This window comes from Ovis canadensis, chromosome 3 (assembly GCF_042477335.2).
Source record: "Ovis canadensis isolate MfBH-ARS-UI-01 breed Bighorn chromosome 3, ARS-UI_OviCan_v2, whole genome shotgun sequence".
NCBI classification, from domain to species: domain Eukaryota; kingdom Metazoa; phylum Chordata; class Mammalia; order Artiodactyla; family Bovidae; genus Ovis; species Ovis canadensis.
This window is the reverse complement of record NC_091247.1, coordinates 183,403,686-183,425,876: the sequence shown is the minus strand read 5'-3', so window position 1 is coordinate 183,425,876 and position 22,191 is coordinate 183,403,686. Positions and strand designations below refer to the sequence as shown.

The following is a 22,191-nucleotide window of genomic DNA, read 5'->3' as shown; positions in this document are numbered from 1 at the left end:
CCCTTGGAAAGCCAGGAGATCAAACCAATCAAGCCTAAAGGAAATCAACCTTGAATATTCACTGGGCTGATGCTGAAGCTCCAATACTTTGGCCACCTGATGCAAAGAGCCGACTCATTGGAAAAGACCCTGATGCTAGAAAAGATTGAGGGCAGGAGGAGAAGAGGGTGACAGAAGATGAGATGGTTGGATGGCATCACTGACTCAGTGGACATGAACTTGAGCAAACTCTGGGAGATTGTGAAGTACAGGGAAACCTGGCATGCCACTGTCCATAGGGATAGAAGAGTGCGACCCGACTGAGTGACTGAACAACTACTACTATATATAAATAGATAACCAACAAGGACCTAACTGTGTAGCACAGGGCCTGTTATGGGGGGTGAACGCCAATACATCTCCAGTCTAAGTCATCTTGAAACAAGGCTTTGGGGATCTAGACTTATTTTTCAGGCTTTTCTTCCTGTGTTTTTATGTGATGTTGTTAACAGATGGCCTAGCAGAATGTTGCCGGCCACTTGGAGAGCTGCGTCTGGGCTGAGAAGGTTGGTGACCCTTTGTTAGTTGCACTGACTGCCACCATGGTGCAGTGTGTGTGTTTGTGTTGCACGTCGGAGCTCAGTATAGTGGCCACCTTCTCCTTTTCGGATTTCACTTCCTACTTCCAGGTGCAGTTGGTGCTCTATCTCAAGAATTCTAATAAGATTTTATATTTAGCTTTCACTGCCTAATGATCATTTGAATATCTTCTTTGAGTCAGTTTCCACAAAGATTAAGACTTTTGAAATGAAGCAAATCAGATTTTCTGCCCCAGCTCCTATAGTTCTTCAGGATTACGCGACTTCCTTGAAGTCTACTTTATTAGGGTTATTGTGTAACTTAAAAGATAATATTTGTAAATTTCTTATAGTGTCTGTTACAAAGTGAGTATTCAACAAATGTGTTCCTGTAATTATCATAAATATAATACTCTTTTCTTTTAACTGTGATCTCCTAGGAAATCAGAATGTTCCACATTTGTTATTTTTTTTTCCCATAACTTCTAGTACAGAATCTGGCACACACAAAGAATGTTTAGATAAATGAGTCATTTTCAGAATTAGGTGATTTTTTTCTTTTGAAGGGGGTTTTAGAGCGTTAGGAATTCCTTTGATGAGTAACCAAATCCCCAAGTGGAAGCAAAGGCTTAAATGGAATTATCTTGTACCATGTACCATCATCTGTAGTACTTTCTAAGGGTGACATTCTGTTCCATTCTGCATTCTCACGTATGATAAATTATAAATCTAGACAAGTGAGGCAACTATCCTCAACACCTGGTTTCCTTGACAACCCTTCATATAAATAGTAAGGGCCTGTTATGGGGGGGTGGATGCCAATATATCTCTGGTCTAAGTCATCTTGAAACAAGGCTTTCAAGGTCAAGGTTAAAATATTTGAAATGATAATAAAACCTTTGGTTAATGTTTCCTAGATGCATTATAAGAGTTGAGTAAAGGCATCATCTCTTCAGGGGTGACCAGTGAAGAGGGTCATCTCTGGCTGTGAGCCAGGAGACATTTTGGCTGTCATTGACAAAATTCTCCTTTGGATCTTTTTACAACACCAGGAGGGTTTTGCCTTCCATGTTTCATTAGAAGAAAACAGTTTTCAAACCAACCAGAAATTAATTAAGTGGCACCTCTGGTTCATCCTCCTTCACCCTCCTTCCCTGCTTGGCGTTGCCCTCCCCTGCGTTTAGAGTAAAACTGACCTGCAGGGCGGATCTCTGAAGCCGGGAACAGAGAGTGTCACAGGCAAAGGCTTCACCTCCAAAGGATGACAGAGCCCTCTGGAAGCGGAAAAGCTGCTCATTAACGCAAAGCAGCACGGGGCCTCGTTAATTGCAGCCTCTGAGGCTGCCCTTTAGATGGTTCCCTGTGAGGGAGGTGGTGAGCCTGGAGGAGGAGGAATGGGGGTGAGAGGATGAGAATGGGTAAAGTATCCTCCATTCTCCAGGTGAACTTGAGAACAGATCTGGCATGTTTTGTGATTAAACTGCCTTCTGATGAAACTCGGGAAGGCAGGAAGAACCGCTCAGCTCAGTACATGCAAATGTCTGGATTCAGGTTTGGGCTTACTTTTCTGTTTTCACACACTTTTCTGTTTTGTAGCTAGTTTGGTGTCATATAATCCTACAGAGTAAAGTTTTTCAACTTTTTTGAAAAATGTGTTATCACCCACCCCTCCCCAGGAGCCTTTTAATATATTTTTTAATTGTCCCTCCCAGTAGACTTTAATAACAAATCATAGTAATATCCAAGATTTTTTCATCCCACAAGAAGTAATTTGTTGCTTTCTTGCAAGAAGCAAAATGTTTGCATTTTTAAAGAATGAATGCTAAAGAGTAATTTATGGTAAGGGAAGAAGAGTTTTCTTTTTTCTTCACATTTACTAGCAAAGTGATTGTCTGCATTCTTAGCAGGAGCTGAGTGTGCATGTGTGTGTATGGGTATATTTGTACATATTTGTGACTTTTACCTGGGTCCCCTTAATTGCTAGGTCCACTCCCGGTCACATTCTTCCCCCTTGGTCCTTTGTGATGTTTTCCTGTGCACACAGGCATCTGCAGATGGTTGAAGACTGTGGATTAATAGATTATGACATATACCAATAGAACACCACACTATCTAACTTAGAACTAGAAAAATATCACCAAATATACCTGGATGCCTTCCCATTCCATCACCCTACCTCCTCCAATCCCCACCAAGGTAAACCTCTAATTTGAATGCTGTAACAATGCTTTTTGAAATCGTTTTCATGCCTCCTCAACTGTACTGTTATCTCCGAGCATTGATCTAATCTTTGAAGGAAGGAATGATTAACGAATGAATGAATGAAGCGGGTTTACCGATGTATCCCCATCAAAGGAATGGTTCTCAATAAGCATTGCTTGTTTACATGTATTGTTCCGGTTTTTCAAAACTATTCACTGAGTGCCTCTGTGTGTCAGACACTGTGCTAAGTAGACATACATAAATACGTACCGTGGACTGTAATAAGAAAAATCGCAGCTTCTAAAAATATTAAGTCCAGGCTATGCAGGAGCTAATGCAATTTTCTCCTCAGTGCATTGAAAAATCTATTAGTTAAGAAGGCAGCAATATTTCAGGAAATTAAACCACTGTAACAGTCGAGTTCACAAATCAGAACTCCAAGTGCTTTGAAATGCTCCATTTCATAACATAAAGTACTCAGAGAGGTTCAGACGATCCATAAATGGTCCAGTGACCAATCCCCCCAAGCTTCACAGAGCTAAATAGAGGATGCTTCTTGCCAGGCATGAGCGAGGAAGGGATCTTGTTGCCACTGATACTGGGAGGAATGTGTTTACAGATCTGTGATCACATTCCTCTTGATTCACTGTGCCTTTGTTATCATCCTCGAATTAATTATGCTTGCGGAAGATGGCTGCTCAGTCGATTTCTGAATAATGAGCATTTCAGGTGAAAGCTAGATAACTCATTTTGGGCTGGGGTTATATTTTCTGAATAAGTGTTCATTGATGCTGCATAGTGTGCTGGGGTTATATTTTCTGAATAAATGTTCATTGACACCTCATAAGATCGCTGTTGCCCATAAAGACTAATTTGGGGGCTCTTACAAGGTTTCCTGCGAGACCCCATTGTGGGGAGATGGGAACTGTTTCACTTAGCTCTCCTGTTGGTACTGGTCACTTAGAATTTCACAGGAGGTGACCTAGAGATGCTTTTGTTGAAATGGGATTTCTGAGTTTAGAAGTAGAATAGCCAGGAAACCTCCATGCCATGTGACATAGGATTATCTAAAGAACCCCTGATCTGCCATCAACACTTTCTTTTGTTAGTCCTTGAAAAGGGTCCTCTCTCCCTATATATCCAACCCTGTCAAGTTCAAGGCTTTTTGTTAATGTGGACCATCTTTATTGAATGTGTTACAATATTGCTTCGGCTTTATGTTTTGTTTTATTGGGCGGGAGGCATGTGGAATCCTAGTTTCCCAACCAGGGATCAAACCCGCACCTTTTGCATTGGAAAGTGAAGTCTTAACCACTGGACTACCAGGAAAGTCTCAGGGCTATCTTATATCTTCTGAGCAGTAAGCTACCTGGTGATCCAGTGTAAATGACTCCACCAACAATGCCTGAAGAAATAAATGCTTCCTATTTATCCAAGTTAGTGTTTCTTAGGGTGTATTCTGGAACACCTGCTTTAGGGTTCATGGCGCTCTGGTTAACAATTCAGACTTCTGGGCTCTACTCTGGACCTGATAAATCATCACTTCTTGCAATGATCCTGGCAATCTGCATTTTCTGTAGACGTCCTCCAAGGTCTTGATGCCTGTCAACTGCCTTCTGTTACTCTTTCTCTTCCATGGGTTACTAGAGTATATTTCAAAATTACAATTGAGATTTTGTGTCTTTGCTAGTGAAAACCTTTTGTTTCTTGCCCCGGGCCCTAGGATATGATCCAGAATTCTTTAACGTGGTATCAGAGCACTCCAACATTTGTCTGTCTCTTCCTCCCCAAGGCCTTTTCCATCACTTGCAGCTTCAAGCTTTACCTAGATATATCAGATTGTACTTATTTTACACACACAAACACACATGATTGTTTATTTATAACTTTGTGCCTTCACTGATGCAGATACCTCTCCCATCCTGCTTTTCTCTCAATATTTGAAAAACTCAACTTTCAGCTCACTTTGTCCAGACCAAATTGAAGGCTCATCTTTTCCAGACATCTGTGATTATTCTCCCTTCCTTCCAGCCACCCTCCTTTGACTGTCCTTCTTATAGGTTGCTGCTGTGCATACGCCTGGAGCTTATCGTAGTCCACTTATTACTGTCTTAGTATTGGAATTGTGGAAGCCAGTCTCTAAAATAGCCCTCAATGACAGCATCTCCTGGTACTCACATTTTTGTCTGATCCCTTCCCATGTCGCCCAAGGCTGACCTGTATAATCAATAAGACGTTGCAGAAATGACACCATGCAACTTCTGAGGCCAAGTCATAAAAGACATCCTAGCTTCTTTCTTGTTATCTCTCAGATCTCTTACTCTGGGCGAAGCCAGCTGCCATGTTGTAAAGGCATCCAGACAGACCTATGAGATGGTCCATCTGGTGAAGAACTGAAGTTTCCTACCAACAGCCCTGGTGGGCTTCGCTGGTGGTGCAGACTGTAAAGAATCTGCCTGCAATGCAGGAGACCCGGGTTCCATCCCTGGATCAGGAAGATCTCCTGAAGAAGGAAGTGACTCCCCACTCCAGTATTCTTGCCTGGAGAATTCCATGGACAGAGGAGCCTGCGGGGCTATAATCCGTGGGGTCACAAAGAGCCGGACATGACTGAACAACTATCACAACAATCAACAGCAAGCATCGATTCCCAGGCATGTAGTAGGAGTGAGCCATCTTGAAGCAGATCCCATTGCATTCAGATGTCTATAAGGCCAACCAAGGTCTTGACTATAACCTTGTGAGGAATCCTGAGCCAGAGCCACCCAGAAAGTGGGCTTCCAAACTCCTAACAGAAACTGTGTGAGATAATAAACAATTATTGTGGTTTTAAGCTCCTGTGTCTTGAGGTAACTTGTTATGCAGCAAAGGATAATGAATATCCATTAGACCATAAACTCTTCAAGCACCAGCCATGTTTTATTCATTGTGGACGCTAGTCCCTAGCCCCTTCTCAGTACCTGACCCATATTAAGTGTTCCGTCAGTGCTGATTTAAATGATTCCAACTGAGCTAAACTGGAGCATTTTTTTTTCTTTTGCTGGCAAGGGTAAATACAAATGGAGATGACTTTATCTTGTAGGTAATAATCTCTTCTATTCTTCTAAACATCATCAGTAATACTACCAATTAAAAATAATTGTCAGTACCTATATACAGCATCAGAATTCTCACAAGCCTATGGAGTATGTTCTGTGTGGATGCCCATTTTGCAGATGAGAAAACAGAGGTACATGGAGCAGTTTAATTACTTCAAAGTGGCCCAGCCTGGTGAGTGATGGAGCCAGGATTCAAATCCAGGCAGTCAGACTACAGAGTGCGAGCTGTTAGCCAATTGAAAAGCTTATGTTGAGCGCTTGCAGTATAGCACACACTGTACCAGACCCTTTCATTATCTTGCCTCGTTTAGTGCTTTGGCAAACCTCATGGGATACATATTTATTTCCTCTCTTTTATGGGTGAGCAGATTGAGGACGAGAGCAATGAGCTCGCCAGTGGCAATCTGGCCGTTCAGACTCCCAAGCTTATGTCCAGTTCACAGTCCTCCATGGCATGGCCCAAGGTCCCCCACCCACCTGAGTTTCTTATCTTCCATTTCTCAGCAATTACGTTCTGAACATACAGGTTGGTTGCCAAGACAACCATTCCGAAACAACATGAAAGGCAAATGACTTTTCAGACATTCTGCAGCCAGGATGGTTTCTTCTTTAACTTTTAAAAATGAGTCAAGGTGATTTTTAATCCACAGGAAAAAGTGGATAGGTAAAATAAATGTATTATTTTTTCCTTTTTGAAAGAAATTTGTATTGGAATGTAGTTACTTTACAGTGTGTGTTAGTTTCTGCTGTACAGCAAAGTGAATCAGCTGTAGCTATACACATGTCCCCTCTTTTTTAGGTCCTTCCCGTTCAGTCACCCAGAGCTCTGAGTAGAGTCCCCTGCGCTGTACAGTAGGTTCCCAGTAGTTATCAATTTTATACACAGTATCAATAGTGTATATATGTCAATCCCAATCTCCCAGTACATCCGATGCCCCCTCATCCCCGCTTTGGTGTCCATACATCTGTTTTCTATACATATACCTCTGTTTCTGCTTTGCAAATAAGTTCCTCTGTACCCTTTTTCTAAATCCCACATAAATGCATTAATAGACGATATTTGTTTTTCTCTCTTTGACTTTGTCACTCTGTATGACAGTCTCCAAGTCCACCCATGTCTCTCTAAGTAACTCAGTTTCATTCCTTTTAATGATTGTTGTTGCTAAGTTGTGTCTGACTCTTTGTGACCTCATGAACTGCAGCATGCCAGGCTTCCCTGTCCTTCACTATCTCCCAGAGTTTGCTCAAACTCATGTCTGTTGACTTGGTGATGCCATCCAGCCATCTCATCCTCTGTCGCCCTCTTCTCCTGCCTCCAATCTTTCGCAGCATCAGGGTCTTTTCCAGTGAGTCAGCTCTTTGCATCAGGTGGCCAAAGCATTGGAGATTCGGCATCAGTCCTTCCAGGGAATAGTCCTGTCGGTCTCCTTCAGGATTGGCTGAGTCATGTGTACCGCGTCTTCTTTACCCATTTCTCTGTCGGACATTTAGGTTGCTTCCATGTCCTGGCTGAAGAAATTTATTTTGAGCAGAAAATATTCCTAGGATGATGAGGAAAGATTCCAGATTAGAAACAGAGCAATTCCCTAGGAAGGGAGCAAGATATACTACTCTTACTCCTGTGAAAAAATTAAAATCCACAGATTTTCAATTCAGGAATACCCAACTCCAAAGTCTTTGTATCTAATTGCCTTGAAAAAAGCTCCTTCTTGGTGAACATAGATTTCACTGATGGAGGCAGGGTCGTGGCTACGACCCTACAGTTACTAGCCCTGAGGAGTGGAGGACAGCTCTGAATAGACCAGTAACTATGGGAAGGGTAAAGAAGAAAGAAACACTGCATCATTTCAGAGCAGAGTATCTAAGGCTGAGGGGCTGAAATTTGAGGAAGGGGAAAGGACTCAGTCCTCTCCCCCCACAGTTCATATACAGGGATATTAATACCTGACCTTTAGTCTAGTTGGAAGCAATGTAAATAAGATAGCACATAGAAAGCTCTCCCCACAGTGCCTGCGTGCTTGCGTGCTCCGTCGCTAAGTCATGTCTGACTCTCTGCAACCCTATGGACTGTAGCCCACCAGGCTCCTCTGTCCATGGGATTCTCCAGACAAGAATACGGGAATGGGTTGCGATTTCCTTCTCCAGGGGATCTTCCCAATCCAGGGATCGAAGTTGCATCTGTCTCTTGCATTGGCAGGTGGGTTCTTTACCACTAACGCCACCTAGGAAGCCCCCCAAGGAGCCCCTCACAGGGCCTGATGGCCAGTAAACAGCTCAAGCCCCAGCAAAGGCTAGATAGTATTATCGTTATGGGGGCATCCCAGTGCCCCCGTAAGAATTGCTTATGCTCCTTTATGTAAGTGCATTCAGTGGTATCTTAAGCTCAGTTGCATTTTTGCTAATTAAATCTTAGAGCATGTCTGCCTAGAATTATTAACAGCCATTGGAAGGATAATAATCTGTCCATTAACATAAACCTAGCTTTCATTCTTATTATTTTAATTGCATGAACCCTTTGGCGTGTTCAGTGATGAGGAACATGCTAGGATATTGCTCAGCTAGGTGGTGGTGTTTCTACAGCACACTCCGGGGGCCAGTCTGCATGACGCCTTCCAGGTCTCTGTAACTTGCCTCTGAAGATGGTCTTCTCCACAATGATTCCCTGGTGGCTCACAAGGTCAGGAATCTGGCTGCAGTGCAGGATACCTGGGCGATTCCTGGTCAGGACAATCCCCTGGAGAAGGGAATGGTTACCCACCCTAGTATTCTTGCCTGGAGAATTCCATGGACAAAGAAGCCTGGCAGGCTACAGTCCATGGGGTTGCAAAGAGTTGGACACTTGTGGACAACTAACACTTTTACTTTCTTTCTGTTGATTCCAAGAATTTAATATCCTCAGTTGGACTGGAGTTTATTGTATGTAGGCTGGAAGTGAAATCAGTAGCAGTGTGGATTGTACCAGGAGACTCCCCCTAAAAGTTATATGGGTGACCACTCACACCCATTTTTCCCCTCCTCCTAAAACCCAGGATGTGTGGTCCAATTTGGAGATTCACTAGAGAGGGCTTCACCTTTCCCAGTAGATCCCAGTTTGTGATTTATTAATCTTATATATAGAAATATAGGGAAAAGATATGGGTGATTTATTTTCTCTGTCAGAAGTATCTCTGTTCCCTGTTTCCCTTTTATTGTCAAAGTTATTAATACTATGGGCTTCCCTGATAGCTCAGTTGGCAAAGAATCCACCTGCAAAGCAGGAAACCCTGGTTGGGTTCCTAGGTCGGGAAGATCCGCTGAAGAAGGGCTAGGCTACCCACTCCAGTATTCTTGGGCTTCCTTTGTGGCTCAGCTGGTAAAGAATCCACCTGCAATGCAGGAGACCTGAGTGTTCCAAATCATGTATCATCTGAATCTGGGTAGCAGTGACACACACTCATTAGGAGAAGGGAATGGACTTCACTTCCCTCTTTTTTTTTTTTTTGGTTACAATTTATATGCATATTTTGCCTGTGCTGGGTCTTGCTTGCTGTGCGGGCTTTTCTCTAGTTTCGGCGAGCTGGGGCTACTCTCTAGTTGTGGTGTCTGGAGCTCTCACTCTGGTTTCTCTTGTTGCTGAGCATGGACTCTAGGGCACGTGTGCTTTAGTAGTTTCAGTAGAGCACAGGCTCAGTAGTTGGGGCACACAGACTTAGTTTATCTAAGGCATGAGGATCTTCCCAGACCAGGGATCAAACCCGTGTCCCCTGCTTTGGCAGGCAGCTTCTTTACCATTGACCCACCAGGGAAGCCCATTTACTTCCCTTCTCTTAATGAATAGATGCTTTGTAATCCTCACGGCAATATTGTGAAGTGAGCATTTGAAGTTCCTATTTTGCAGATGAGAAAACTGAGGCTTATGGTGGTTAAGTGATTTGCCTTGAGTCACATAGCTTATAAGCTTATTAGAACTCGTGCTAAAAACCAGGCTCTGGGGCTCAACAAGCTGTGCCTTTTTCAATGTACTGTACCGATCTGAACCCAAGCAATTACAGATGCCTCTTCTCCTAATTGGCAAAAATGTCACAGGTGGCATTTGAACTGAGGCCTGGTTAAGTCTGCAGTCATGCACATGATCAAATGACTGTGTTGTTACCATAATATGAATGACATCATGCCTACCTCAAGGATTTCTAGTCCAGAGCTGGAAAGAGGCATGGAAAATTAGACACAGTGTGATGGCTTGCTGTGCCGAAGGAAAGGAAACAGCTCGATTTGGGAGCCCTCATCCAGCCTTGGGCAGCAGGGAAGGGGGCTGGAGGCTGGTTCCTTCCAAGCTGGGACTTGGAGGAAGAGCAAGATTTGGACAGAGGCAGAGAGCACAGGTTCCATACCGCTTCTAAGAGAAGGAGCCATTTGTAACAAATACATCTGCTTCTCACCACACGTTCTTCCCCCCTCTAGATTCCTTAGTTTGCTTTCTGGGATTTTCTTTCTGAATACAAACCCATTCGAATGCTTCCTTTACCTCTAATTGAACACTCTAACTTCATTGATTATGTATTAAGTCGGGGACTCGGGGCGACGTTCAGGCCTGGGCTCATGTTGAGATTAATTTATTCCTATAGTCCTACTGTTCTGTGATGCATCCGAGTGCCTCGCCTGTGTGTGAAAAATAAAGCCGGGAGATGGAGCTGTCTAATTAGACGGCTTAACCCAACGTGCTGGTGTTCGGTCTCCACCAAGCTCTCTTGCTTTGATGGTAACCAAAATAGATGAATAAGTTAATCAAAGGTCTGATTAAATAGCACGACTCTGCGGCATGGGCCGGTGATTGCCAAGCTTCAGTTCAGGCAAATTCTCAGGGGAGTGAGGAAACCAAGCTGAGTTCCAAAGGCCCAGGCTTACACGAGGAAGAGTTTTATAAAACCCACGGGAGGGAATTATTCAGAGTCCTCAGGCGTCAGATCTTAAGGTGATGGCTGGCCTGGAAGCTGACTTCAAAGGAAGACTATGGTTTCGGAGAGGAACATAAACATTTCGCCTGACAGATTCCAGCTATAGCTTTGCATCTTGCTTGGTGAGGATTTGCGACTAATCAGTCACCTTCCTGTGCCATCCATCTGTCCGTCCACCCATCCATCTGTCTCCCCATGCATCCTTCCATCTCCCCAGCCATCCTGCAGATGTGTGTTGTGTCTGTGATGTGTAAGCTTACTTTCTCACTGGATTATGTTTGGGTTTGCCCAGTGGGCTACCTTGGCAGGAGTCCTAGGGGCAGGAGGAGAGAGGGAGCTGAGATCTCTCTCCTTGATCCATCCTGAGGGATTGTTGCAGCAAGGTCATGTCTCTCTTCTGAAGGTCACTGCTCCTGCTAAGGGGCTTATTCATCTGACTCCCTTCTTTGTTGTTGTTGTTGTTGTTTTTTACCATATAACACAAGGAAGTATATTTCAATATCTTATAATAACCTATAATGGAAAATAATCTGAAAAATATATATTATATATAATAAAGATATATAAATCTGAAATATATTTAAATTCATATATGTATATAAATATATGAGTCACTTTGCTTTATACCTGAGATGAATACAATACTGTGAATGAACAATATTTCAATTAAAGAAGCCAAATTATAGTGGGTCAAAGAGTCCATGAGAACTATAGAAAGGAGAAAAGTGTTGAACAAGTTACAGCACATATAGAGACCTATTTGATATCTTAATTTCAAAAATAATGAAAATAATAAAAATTTAGGTTCCATGACTTTTTTCTGTGTGTTTCAGACACCCCTTAAATTATGTATGGTGTCTTATCTGCCTATGGTAGACATATACAAATATTTAATACAAATTCTTCAGTCTCCTAAATGCTGTAATTCAGTGTGGAATTTCATCTTAATTCCAGTCCTTCCTAGTTTTATGACCTTGGGTGTGCCTAGTGTCATATCTAGTTTGTAAGGTAATTTGGGCTTCAAATTCAGGTCTGACTCCAAAGCTTACATTCTTTGCCATGGAGATTTCTGGTGAACCTACTGAAGTATGAGTCAGCCCCCACTTTTATCAATGCCAGCCTGACTTTGGTTTTTTCATGTGAATCTACCTACCCATCCCTTCCACAGCACACAGACAGTGAGAAATTGGATATAGGTCCTTAGATCAAGAATCTGACTAAAAGGTAGGAATAAAAGCATTAGTTTTCGTGTCTCCATATGCCTAAGGATAAGTCCATCCCTTCCTCCTCATTAATCCCATGCCCTTTCCTGAATTCCCAGCCAACTGTAGCTGAGAAACAGATAACCTGTTGTACAGAGACGTTCTCCAGCAAAAGCCTCTATGAAAAAACAGTGCAATTAAATGGTGCCAATTATACAAATCAATCACATGCAAACTTTACAGGGCACCCTATATTTGCTGTGGGTGGTGGGTGGTTTATTCACTAAGTCGTGTCCAACTCTTTGCGACCCCATGGACTGCAGCCCATCAGGCTCCACTGTCCATGGGATTTTCCAGGCAATAATACTGGAGTGGGTTGCCATTTCCTTCTCCTGACTCCCTTCTTTGGATACTAGCAGCAGCTGGCATTGGCCCTTCATGCCTTGAGTGGTAACGGCCCCCAACTCTTCCCCTCACCAAGCCTGCCCAGTGCCTTGTTTCTGCCCTTAAATTCTGCGTTCACCCACACCCTGACCGATAATGATACACTGGAAGTGACTCCCTTTTATAAACGGCAGAAACTCAAGCCTAGCAGACTTGGCCAAGTGGACATGGTGATTAATTGACAGTGTCATAATATGAATGCAAGTATATCTGACTCTAGGACCCAAGGTTCAGTTCTGTACTAGATACCAGAGATGCCCCCAGACTTCAGTATTAAGTATTGAAGAGGCGTACGCGCGTGTGTGTGTTAGTTCCTCAGCTCAGTTCAGTCACTCAGTTGTGTCTGACTCTGCCAACCCCATGGACTGCAGCATGCCAAGCCTCCCTGTCCATCACCAGCTCCCAGAGTTTACTTAAACTCATCTCCATTGAGTTGGTGGTGCCATCCAACCATCTCATCCTCTGTCGTGCCCTTCTCCTCCTGCCTTCAGTCTTTCCCAGCATCAGGGTCTTTTCAAATGAGTCAGTTCTTCTCATCAGGTGGCCAAAGTATTGGAGTTTCAGCTTCAGCATCAGTCCTCCCAATGAACACTCAGGACTTATCCCCTTTTAGGACGTACTGATTGGATCTCCTTGCAGTCCAAGGAACTCTCAAGAGTGGTCTCCAACACCACTGTTCAAATGCATCAATTCTTTGTTAGTTGTTCAGCCACATCCAACTCTTTGCAACCCTATGGACTCCTCTGTCCATGGAATTTTCCAGGTAAGAATACTGGAGTAGGTTGCTATTCTCTTCTCCAGGGGATCCTCCTCACCCAGAGATCAAACCCAAGCATAGCTATGTACATACTGGAAATGGGGAGAGAGAATCAGGACGAAGGGTGGGACCACATTTGCTGAGGATGTTTTGTGTACCAAGCAGTTGAGTCCTTTAAACTACTTCAGTTTTTACATTAGCCATCTATTTGTCATGAAGTGATGGGGCCGGATGCCATGGTCTTGAGCTTTAAGCCAACTTTTTCACTCTCCTCTTTGATTTTCATCAAGAGGCTCTTTAGTTCTTCACTTTCTGCCATAAGGGTGGTGTCATCTGCATATCTGAGGTTATTGCTATTTCTCCTGGAAATCTTGATTCCAGGTTGTGCCTCATCCAGCCCATCGTTTCTCATGATGTACTCTGCATATAAGTTAAATAAGCACAGTGACAATATACAGCCTTGACGTACTCCTTTTCCTATTTGGAACAAGTCTGTTGTTCCATGTCCAGGCAAATAGATGGGGAAACAGTGAAAACAGTGACTGACTTTATTTTTCTGGGCTCCAGAATCACTGCAGATGGTGACTGCAGCCATGAAATTAAAAGACACTTCCTTGGAAGGAAAGTTATGACCAACCTAGACAGCATATTGAAAAGCAGAGACATTACTTTGCCAACAAAGGCCCATCTGAGAATTGGACTGTGAAGAAAGCTGAACGCAGAATTGATGCTTTTGAACTGTGGTGCTGGAGAAGACTCTTGAGAGTCCCTTGGACTGCAAGGAGATCCAACCAGTCCATCCTAAAGGAGATCAGTCCTGGGTGCTCATTGGAAGGACTGATGTTGAAGCTGAAACTCCAATACTTTGGCCACCTGATGCGAAGAGCTGACTCATTGGAAAAGACCCTGATGCTAGAAGGGATTGGGGGCAGGAGGAGAAGGGAACAACAGAGGATGAGATGGTTGGGTGGCATCACCAACTCAATGGGCATGGGTTTGGGTGAAATCCGGGAGTTGGTGATGGACAGGGAGGTCTGGCGTGCTGCGATTCATGGGGTCGCAAAGAGTCAGACACGACTGAGCAACTGAACTGAACTGAACGGTGACATAGCAGCAGCTCCATTTTTACAGGTAAAGAGACCAAGGCTGAGATCAATCCTTCATGTGGGGCTAGAGTCCAGATTTTAACTTTTGTTTCTTTTTCCCTCCTCCATGCTACCCAGGAGCAAGGGGACAGGTTGTAGGCAGTCAGTGGTTCTTTCTCTTGAAACTGACACATGGTGAAGAGTTCAGTTTATTTATTCTTTTTTTCTGGTCAAAATTGTACTCACTCAATGCAAAGAGGGAGTTGGTGATGGACAGGGAGGCCTGGCATGCTGCGATTCATGGGGTCACAAAGAGTTGGACACGACTGAGCGACTGAACCGACCGTCCGAACCAATGCAAAGAGCCATTGCAAAACTGAGAATAAGGAATAGCCAAAATGATATTTTCAAACAAATCGGAGATGAAAACATAGCATGGAGTAGGTGTGAGAGATGGAATGGGTCATGTGAGTTATCAGAGAAGGTCCTTTCTGATAGCTTCCTTAAACTGACTTCATACACTCCGGTTTCCCATCACTCGATCCTTATATGTTTAAAGTGAAGAATGTCACACTTAGTTTTTCTTTAAAACATTAGCAGTTGATAATTTTTTGAAGTTGGCAAGTGTCAATTAAATGTGTATATGTAACATGAATATATATATGAATGTATGTATACCTGTATCTGGGGCTTCCCTGGTGGCTCGGATGGTAAAGAATCTGCCTGCAATGCAGGAAACCCTGGTTCAGTCCCTGGATTGGGAAGATCCCCTGGAGAAGAGAATGGCTACCCATTCCAGTATTCCTGCCTGGGGAATTCTGGGGACAGAGAAGCCTGGCAGGCTACAGTCCATGGGGTCTCGAAGAGTCAGACACGACTGAGGACTAACACTTCCTCATATCTGTATCTATCTATAGAGAGAGAGACTGTACTCCTCTCATCCCCCAAATGATTGATGTCAGTGTTTGATGCTGTGCTCCCATTTCTTTTTTCTTTGCATTAATCTGAGTGGATACGTTTTCATATTGTTTGATTATATATAGTGGTTAATAAGCAAAAGCAATTTTTAAGCTTCCTTTTATTTTTACTTTTAACATATGTCAGTTTCTTTTCATCTTAATCTGTGTTGTTTGTAACAACTGCACAGTGTGCTATCAGTGTTTTTTGTCTGCATCAGTTTTTAGTTGTGACATGCAGGATTTTTTTTTTCTTTAGCCACAGCATGTGGTCTCTTTGTTGAGAAGGAAATGGAATGGCAACCCACACCAGTAATCTTGCCTGGGAAATCTCATGGACAGAGGGGCCTTGTGGGCTACAGTCCATGGGGTCACAAAGAGTTGGACACGATTTAGCAACTAAACAGCAACAAATATTGGCTCTTACCTATGGCATGCAGGATTTTAGGGCATATGGGTTCTAGTTCCCTGACCAGGGATCGAACCTGGGGTCCCCTGCATTGGGAGTGTGGAGTCTTAACCACTGTACCACCAGGAAAGTCCTCTATCAAATTTTTTAAATACCATGTTTTAATTAACTGTTTAATTTTTTGGCATTTGGATTGTTGCTCTTTATTTACTTTTATGACATGGTGATAAACTTCAGGAATAAAACTTTGATCTCATTCTTAAGTGTGACTTAAAAAAAAAAGAAGTGTGTCCTCGAATGGAATTATAAGGACCAAAAGGGAGAATATTTTTTGGAATTTTTATGATGTGACCACATTTTCCATTAAAGGGTCCCATTCCAAATGTTCATTTCTTGAAAACAAGTGTACTTTGGCTTCCATGGAGATTCCCGTGGCAGCTGAGACGAGACCCTGCCGCAGGGTCTTCATAAGTGACCTGTGCTTCTGGAAGCTTTCATCACACTGGTGTTCGGTATTGTTGTTAGCCTTCATTATCATTAGCACTAGTAGTAGTGCTAGTGGTATCATCAGCAGTATTATCAAATGGCACTAGGGTGTGTGGCTGATGTTCCCACCATTGAGGGACACTTGTCATTCCTTTGTTTGTTCTTGTATGTTCTCAGTTGCTCAGTCGTGTCTGACTCTTTGGGACCCCATGGACTGTAGCCCGCCAGGCTCCTCTGTCCATGGGGTTCTCCAGGCAAGAATCCTGGAGTGGTTGCCATTTCCTACTCCACAGGATCTTCCTGACCCAGGGATTGAACCAGCCTCTCCCGCACTGGCAGGCAGGTTCTTTACCACTAAGCCACCTGTCACTCCTGAATAGCGTGTGAGGATTTCAGTATAGCACTCCATGGGTCACCCTTCTGTGTGTACATCCTGTCTTGCTACCCAGTGAAGAATGGCATATAGACCATGACCAAGTCCTTCCTGTGTCTTTGAATGGCATTCTAACATGTATACTATCATGTAAGAATTGAATCGCCAGTCTATGTCTGATGCAGGGTGCAGCATGCTTGGGGCTGGTGCATGGGGATGACCCAGAGGGATGTTGTGGGGAGGGAGGTGGGAGGGGGGTTCATGTTTGGGAACGCATGTAAGAATTAAAGATTTTAAAATTTAAAAAATAAAAAACTAAAAAAAAAAAAAAAGAAAGAATGGAGTAACAATAACCTGCTAAAACCAATACAATATTGTAAAGTAATTAACCTCCAATGAAAATAAATAAATTTATATAAAAAAAGAAGTCCATCTGAAAAATAAAAAATAGATAAGTGTATGCCTTAATGATACCATTAAGTAATCATTTTTAATGGCACAGAAATGGAATAAGACTGTAAGAAATATATCTATCCAGGAACAATTAGACATTGGTTGCAAAAATATATACAGTATGATTCCATTTTTGAAATTTGTATTTCTTCTTTTGTGAATATTGTTTTCTCCAGTGAGCCTATATAATTTCTATAATAACAGAAATCTTATTTTAATGTATTTGCATGGGGTAGTTATTTCAAAAACATTACTCTCCTTCTCCCTTGATTCAGATATATTTTCTTCCAAAAGAACTTCACAAGCCAAACTGTAAATTACATGAACAAATCTTTAAGAAAATATTCATTCATTTACTCAACAATTTTTATCGGAAACTTTTTATGTACCAGGCACTATTTATAAGGCTTGTGCAAAAATTTTAATGTAGTGTTTTTTGTTGTTTTTTTTTTTTTGCTTTCTCCTACTCTTTCTCTTCACTTCCCTGTCTAGTCTGAAGTTTCCTGGATCCCCAACAAACACTACTCTGGGATTTATGGTCTGATGAAGCTTGTCCTCACCAAGACTCTTCCTGCCAACCTGGAGAGGGTCATTGTCCTTGACACAGACATCACCTTTGCAACAGACATTGCTGAGCTCTGGGCTGTGTTCCACAAGTTCAAAGGTAATTGTAGCTCTTTTATTTTTTCCTGATATCTGAAGGTGTCGACTGACATAACAAGAATAGCAATTGTATTTTTTTTTAATGTGAGGGCAACTCTTAAGGAGGTCATGCTAATGAAATAGACAAGGAATTATAAATAGAGGTGAGCATCAGTTCTACTCTCATTTGATACTTGTTAGAGGAAAACAGGGATTGGCTTGTATGTCTTTAATAATTGAAGAGGTAAGATCTGTGTTCATAGGAAGAACCCAACTGAGGGTTGTTGAATTGCTTTGTAAGAGACAGACATCAAATGTATGTATTTTGTGTGCCCATAATTGAGTGTTGGCTTCCTTGTGTGGAGACATGCGTTTATCGGTTTTCCCTTTTTATCAAATGATACTTTGATTGCTGAGAAAGCCTGTGAGATGGTGGTGATGGTATTCATTATAGAGTGTTTGAAAATGTTCTTATGACTTTTTCTTTCATTAAAAAGTTGATGGTTTATCATTTTGAAGAAGTATGTAAGTTCGGCGTTCTAAGAGGTTCTTTCTAGTCAGTTTCTTCTTAGTTTTTATTGTTAACTCTTGTCACTGCCCCGAGGTATGTGTGAGTATCAGGTGGGAAATTGTGAGGACAGTCAGTGTTCATAACTGGTGTGGATTCATGAGAGAAGTGGCAGGCACAAACCCTACTACTATTTTATTTTTTAATATAAATTTATTTATTTTAATTGGAGGTTAATTACTTTACAATATTGTATTGGTTTTGCTATACATCAACATGAATCCACCACAGGTATACATGTGTTCCCCATCCTGAACCCCCCTCCCTCCTCCCTCCCCGCACCATCCCTCTGGGTCATCTCAGTCCATTTTAATACCCCTCTCCCAGGTGTTATCCTTTAAATTATGTTATTAGTTTTATATTCTCAATATTAGACAAATACATTGAGAGATAAACCTAGCAGTGAGTGGGTTTTTTTTTTTTCTGACTTCTGCACGCTGGCTTCTGTGTTTAAAATCCCTCCTGCCTCTTCTCTACAGCTCTTTATCCTCTGAAGGTGAAATATTGCTTAGTGATTTTAAATCACAGCATTCTCAAGATTCACAGGCTATTCCAGTTGGTTTCTGTTTCCATTCACTGACAGAAGAGTAAATTTTTCACCCACTGCAGTCTCTGCCTGCTTCCTTCTGGGAGCCTCCCAGCTTTGGGATAATTGAAAAAAGTCCTCAGCACACCATGGGGGCAAAACACTCTGAGCCTTGGACTCTTTTCCTTGTCAGGATCAAAACTTTCCTTATTCATGTCAATAATGACGCTAATAGACTCTGTTGAAACAGAGTGTGTCTCAGCTTTCTGAGCTCTTCTCCGTAGAATGTTTGGATCTGTCGTTTCAGTTCACAAATAAAGGGACAGAAGCTTGGCGGGATGCAAGGTTCCACTTGGAGCTGAGACCACAGTGCGTGTGTGTATTGCCTTCCCTGTGCCCCATCACATCTATTTGTTTTTATTTTTTCCTGATTACACTGCACTCATTAGGGCCATTTTTTCCTATAGTTATGTGGCTTTTTATTCCTATTTTAGTGCTGACCTTCAGTATTCAGTGATGTATTTATTCAGCAGGCATTTGTTGCATCCCTGCTAGGGGTCACCGGCTGTAAGGAGTCATCCACTGGGCCCTGGCTGTATGATGAGAAGTGGAGGGGAGGGAGAGTCACCACCTCCCATGGAGGGAGGGACCTCCACCTCCAGCTGGGACCATGTCACTGTAGAGGTGATGATCATGTCCGTCTTGCAGGATGAGAGTAGTGATTGTGTGTGGTGGACACTCACATTCCCCTTTGGGGGAAAAGGCTCATTCCTCCAGCTGCAGAAAGACTGCCTGCAGGTGGGCTCTGCTCTCAGCCCTCTTTGGGGAATGGTCTCAGGTGAAGAGAATCACCTTGCCCGGGGCCATGCCCCACACCAGGGACTGAATGATGCATGTGAAATCTTGCAGGATCCACTGGCGTCTGCCTGGCAGCCCCGTTTCTCCCTGTGCCCAGTCCTGCTGGCGTGCTGCCCCTTTCATAGATGCTGTCCTGAGAATTCTCCCTAAGTTAACCCCCGGCGTGCTCACTCGCATTCCTGCGTCTACTTCCCGAGAAGCTCAGCCTGCCGTATACATTCAGAGCTGCAAGTCTCTCCTGGATGAGTGTAACCCAGCAAGATCCCAGGGACAGGTGGTCCCTAAAGGTAACCTGTCGCTGGGAAATCACATCTATTCTGTCACAGCAAGGACCTGCCACAGCGCTGGTAGGGTTCTGTCGCCAGTCACAACCACAGTAATGATCCTAGTGTTAAGCCCGCCCACCCCCATATCCCTGTGGATGGGAAGGCATCCAAGGCTCTTGCTGCTCCCGGAGATGACCCAAGGACGTGGATTTGGAGGGCTCAGAGACTCAAGGCAGCTCCTGGGGCAGAGCAGAGCATATGGGCCAAGGTCAGGGCCGGGGAAGTTTGACTGCAAGGAGTTCAGTTAATGGGCTTTATTTTATTGCTCATCCTCTCATTGGTTCATTTTGAGCATTAGTCAGGCCCCCACAGTGCAGAGGAACATATTAGATGCTGTTGTTAGAACAGGGCACCCGCCTTCAAGGAAGGAATACTGTGTGTCTACCTGTCATCAGCAAAGGAGTATAACAAGCGTCTGAGGTTTTCCCATGCCCACCCTAACTTTTCTGGGAAAAGAAGGCAATGAAAAGAAAGTAAGCTCTTCTCTTTTCTGTATGGCGCTCTTTAGTATAGCATTGTGTGTGTGTGTGTGATTATTTTTTCTAAACCGAATGATTAGAAGCCAGGTCACGGAATAGGAAGGAAGTCCCTTAGGACAGACCGATAAATGTGGAACACTCTGATGCAGGAGGGAAGGTTCCCCTCTCATAAAGGTAATCGCAGTTGATATCTTTCACTGTAAACCTTTGGAGTAACACTGATGCCGCTTGGCCTTGCTGGGCTTTCTCTGGTCTGGAACACCTCGTTTATCTGGGCTGCAGTGACTAGTGTTGTCTCATATAGACTTGACTCCTGAAGGATGCTGTGAAATCCCCCTTACCTAAACTCATTACATGGAGAACCTGGTAAAGAGGACTTAGACCAGCCTCAGTCTCTGCCGTGGTCATCGCCTGTGTGGCATTTGCCTGGCTCTGCATCCTGATCAAGTCTACTCCATCTGGCATGGGGGCAGAATCAAAGGCATAAGGAAGTGTGATTTTCCCCAGATTTGAGAAATAAAACCTCCATCTGCAGAATACTGGCCCAGCTTGTGAAGTTCCAGGACACCCTCTTTAGAGTAACTGTGAGCCCTAGGAAGCCTCTGCATGTATTCATCCTGGTCCAGTAGAATAAGCCAGAACTGGAGCTCCTCTGGAGACCCTGTGACCACAGGCAGGCTGCTTGACTCCTCTGGGCCTCAGTGAGCCAAGAACCATGCCAGCAGGGCCCTTGCAGGAAATGCACAGATAGCTTGCACTATTCTTCCCGTGTTCCGTGTTCTCTGAGGACTCCTGCCAGCAGCTGTGGGGTAACAGCAGATACCATTAATGGGTATCTGCTCCATTACCTTGCAGCTTTGCCCACAAAGCCATGGGGCAGCTTGAAGTGTACAATAATGTAAAAAGGCCAAATATGAAGACTTTGGAAGCATTGTTTTTGACAAGACATTTAAGAACTTCTGTGGTTTTAATCACTTGCCTTGAAGGGGTTTTTGGGCCCTCTAGGCCCTTTGTGTGGGACCTTCTCGCATCCCTTCCCCCTGCTTCCCTACTCCTCCAGCCCCACCTTCCACATCTATTTAGTCACTCATTCATTAATTCATTGTCTTTTGAGCCCTTGGACCTGTCCTTGGCCCTGGGGATAAAATAGTAAGTCACACAGACCCAGACCTGCCCCCATGTTGCTAATTCCTATTTTTTCTGTGTTGGGAGCCAGACTATCTTATTTCCCCCTCAAAAGTCTTTAAGTGTCTTGCCTGAGATCCTACAGCCTGCGCGAGGCAGTGGTGAAGCCTGGATGGAAGCCAGGCCGACCCCAGGCTGACCTCAGAGCCTACTAGATGTTTAACCACTAGATTCTAGATCCAACTGAACTCACAGTTGCATTAAAGTGTGGAAAGTACCTTGAAAGGCAGAATTCACAGTGAAGTAGAATCACACTTGAGGGGAAGCAGCCTTGGCCAAGGGGCTTCCCTGATGGTTCAAACGGCAAAGAATCTGCTTGCAATGCAAGAGACCCAGGTTCGATCCCTGGGTCAGGAAGGGCCCCTGGAGAAGGGAATGGCAACCCACTCCAGTAACTCTTGCCTGGGGAATTCCATGGACAGAGGAACCTGGTGGGCTACAGTCCAAAGGGTCGCAAAGAGTCAGACACGACTGAAGCGACTAGGCAGCAGCAGCAGTCCTAGCCAGGGAGGCTTGTGAAGGGAAGAAGCAATGGCAACATTAGCCTGATGGCCCCACTTAGAAGGGATGCAGTGTCCAGAGGCCAGAGGTCCAGAGAGAGAGCCGTGCAGACACCGAAACTGCAGTCTGTTCCTCAAACAGACCAGGCGG

At 43.7% G+C, this 22,191-nt stretch overlaps 1 protein-coding gene across 4 annotated transcripts in view; it reads left to right on the top strand.

Annotated features, from left to right (window-relative positions):
• Positions 1–22,191, top strand: part of LARGE1 (LARGE xylosyl- and glucuronyltransferase 1) — a 617,169-nt gene that overhangs the window by 343,810 nt on the left and 251,168 nt on the right. For all 4 annotated transcript variants that reach the window (XM_069585273.1, XM_069585276.1, XM_069585275.1 and 1 more), the window contains one exon: positions 17,449–17,620. In XM_069585273.1, the coding sequence (XP_069441374.1) occupies positions 17,449–17,620 (172 nt within the window). The remainder of the gene's footprint in view (positions 1–17,448; positions 17,621–22,191) is intronic.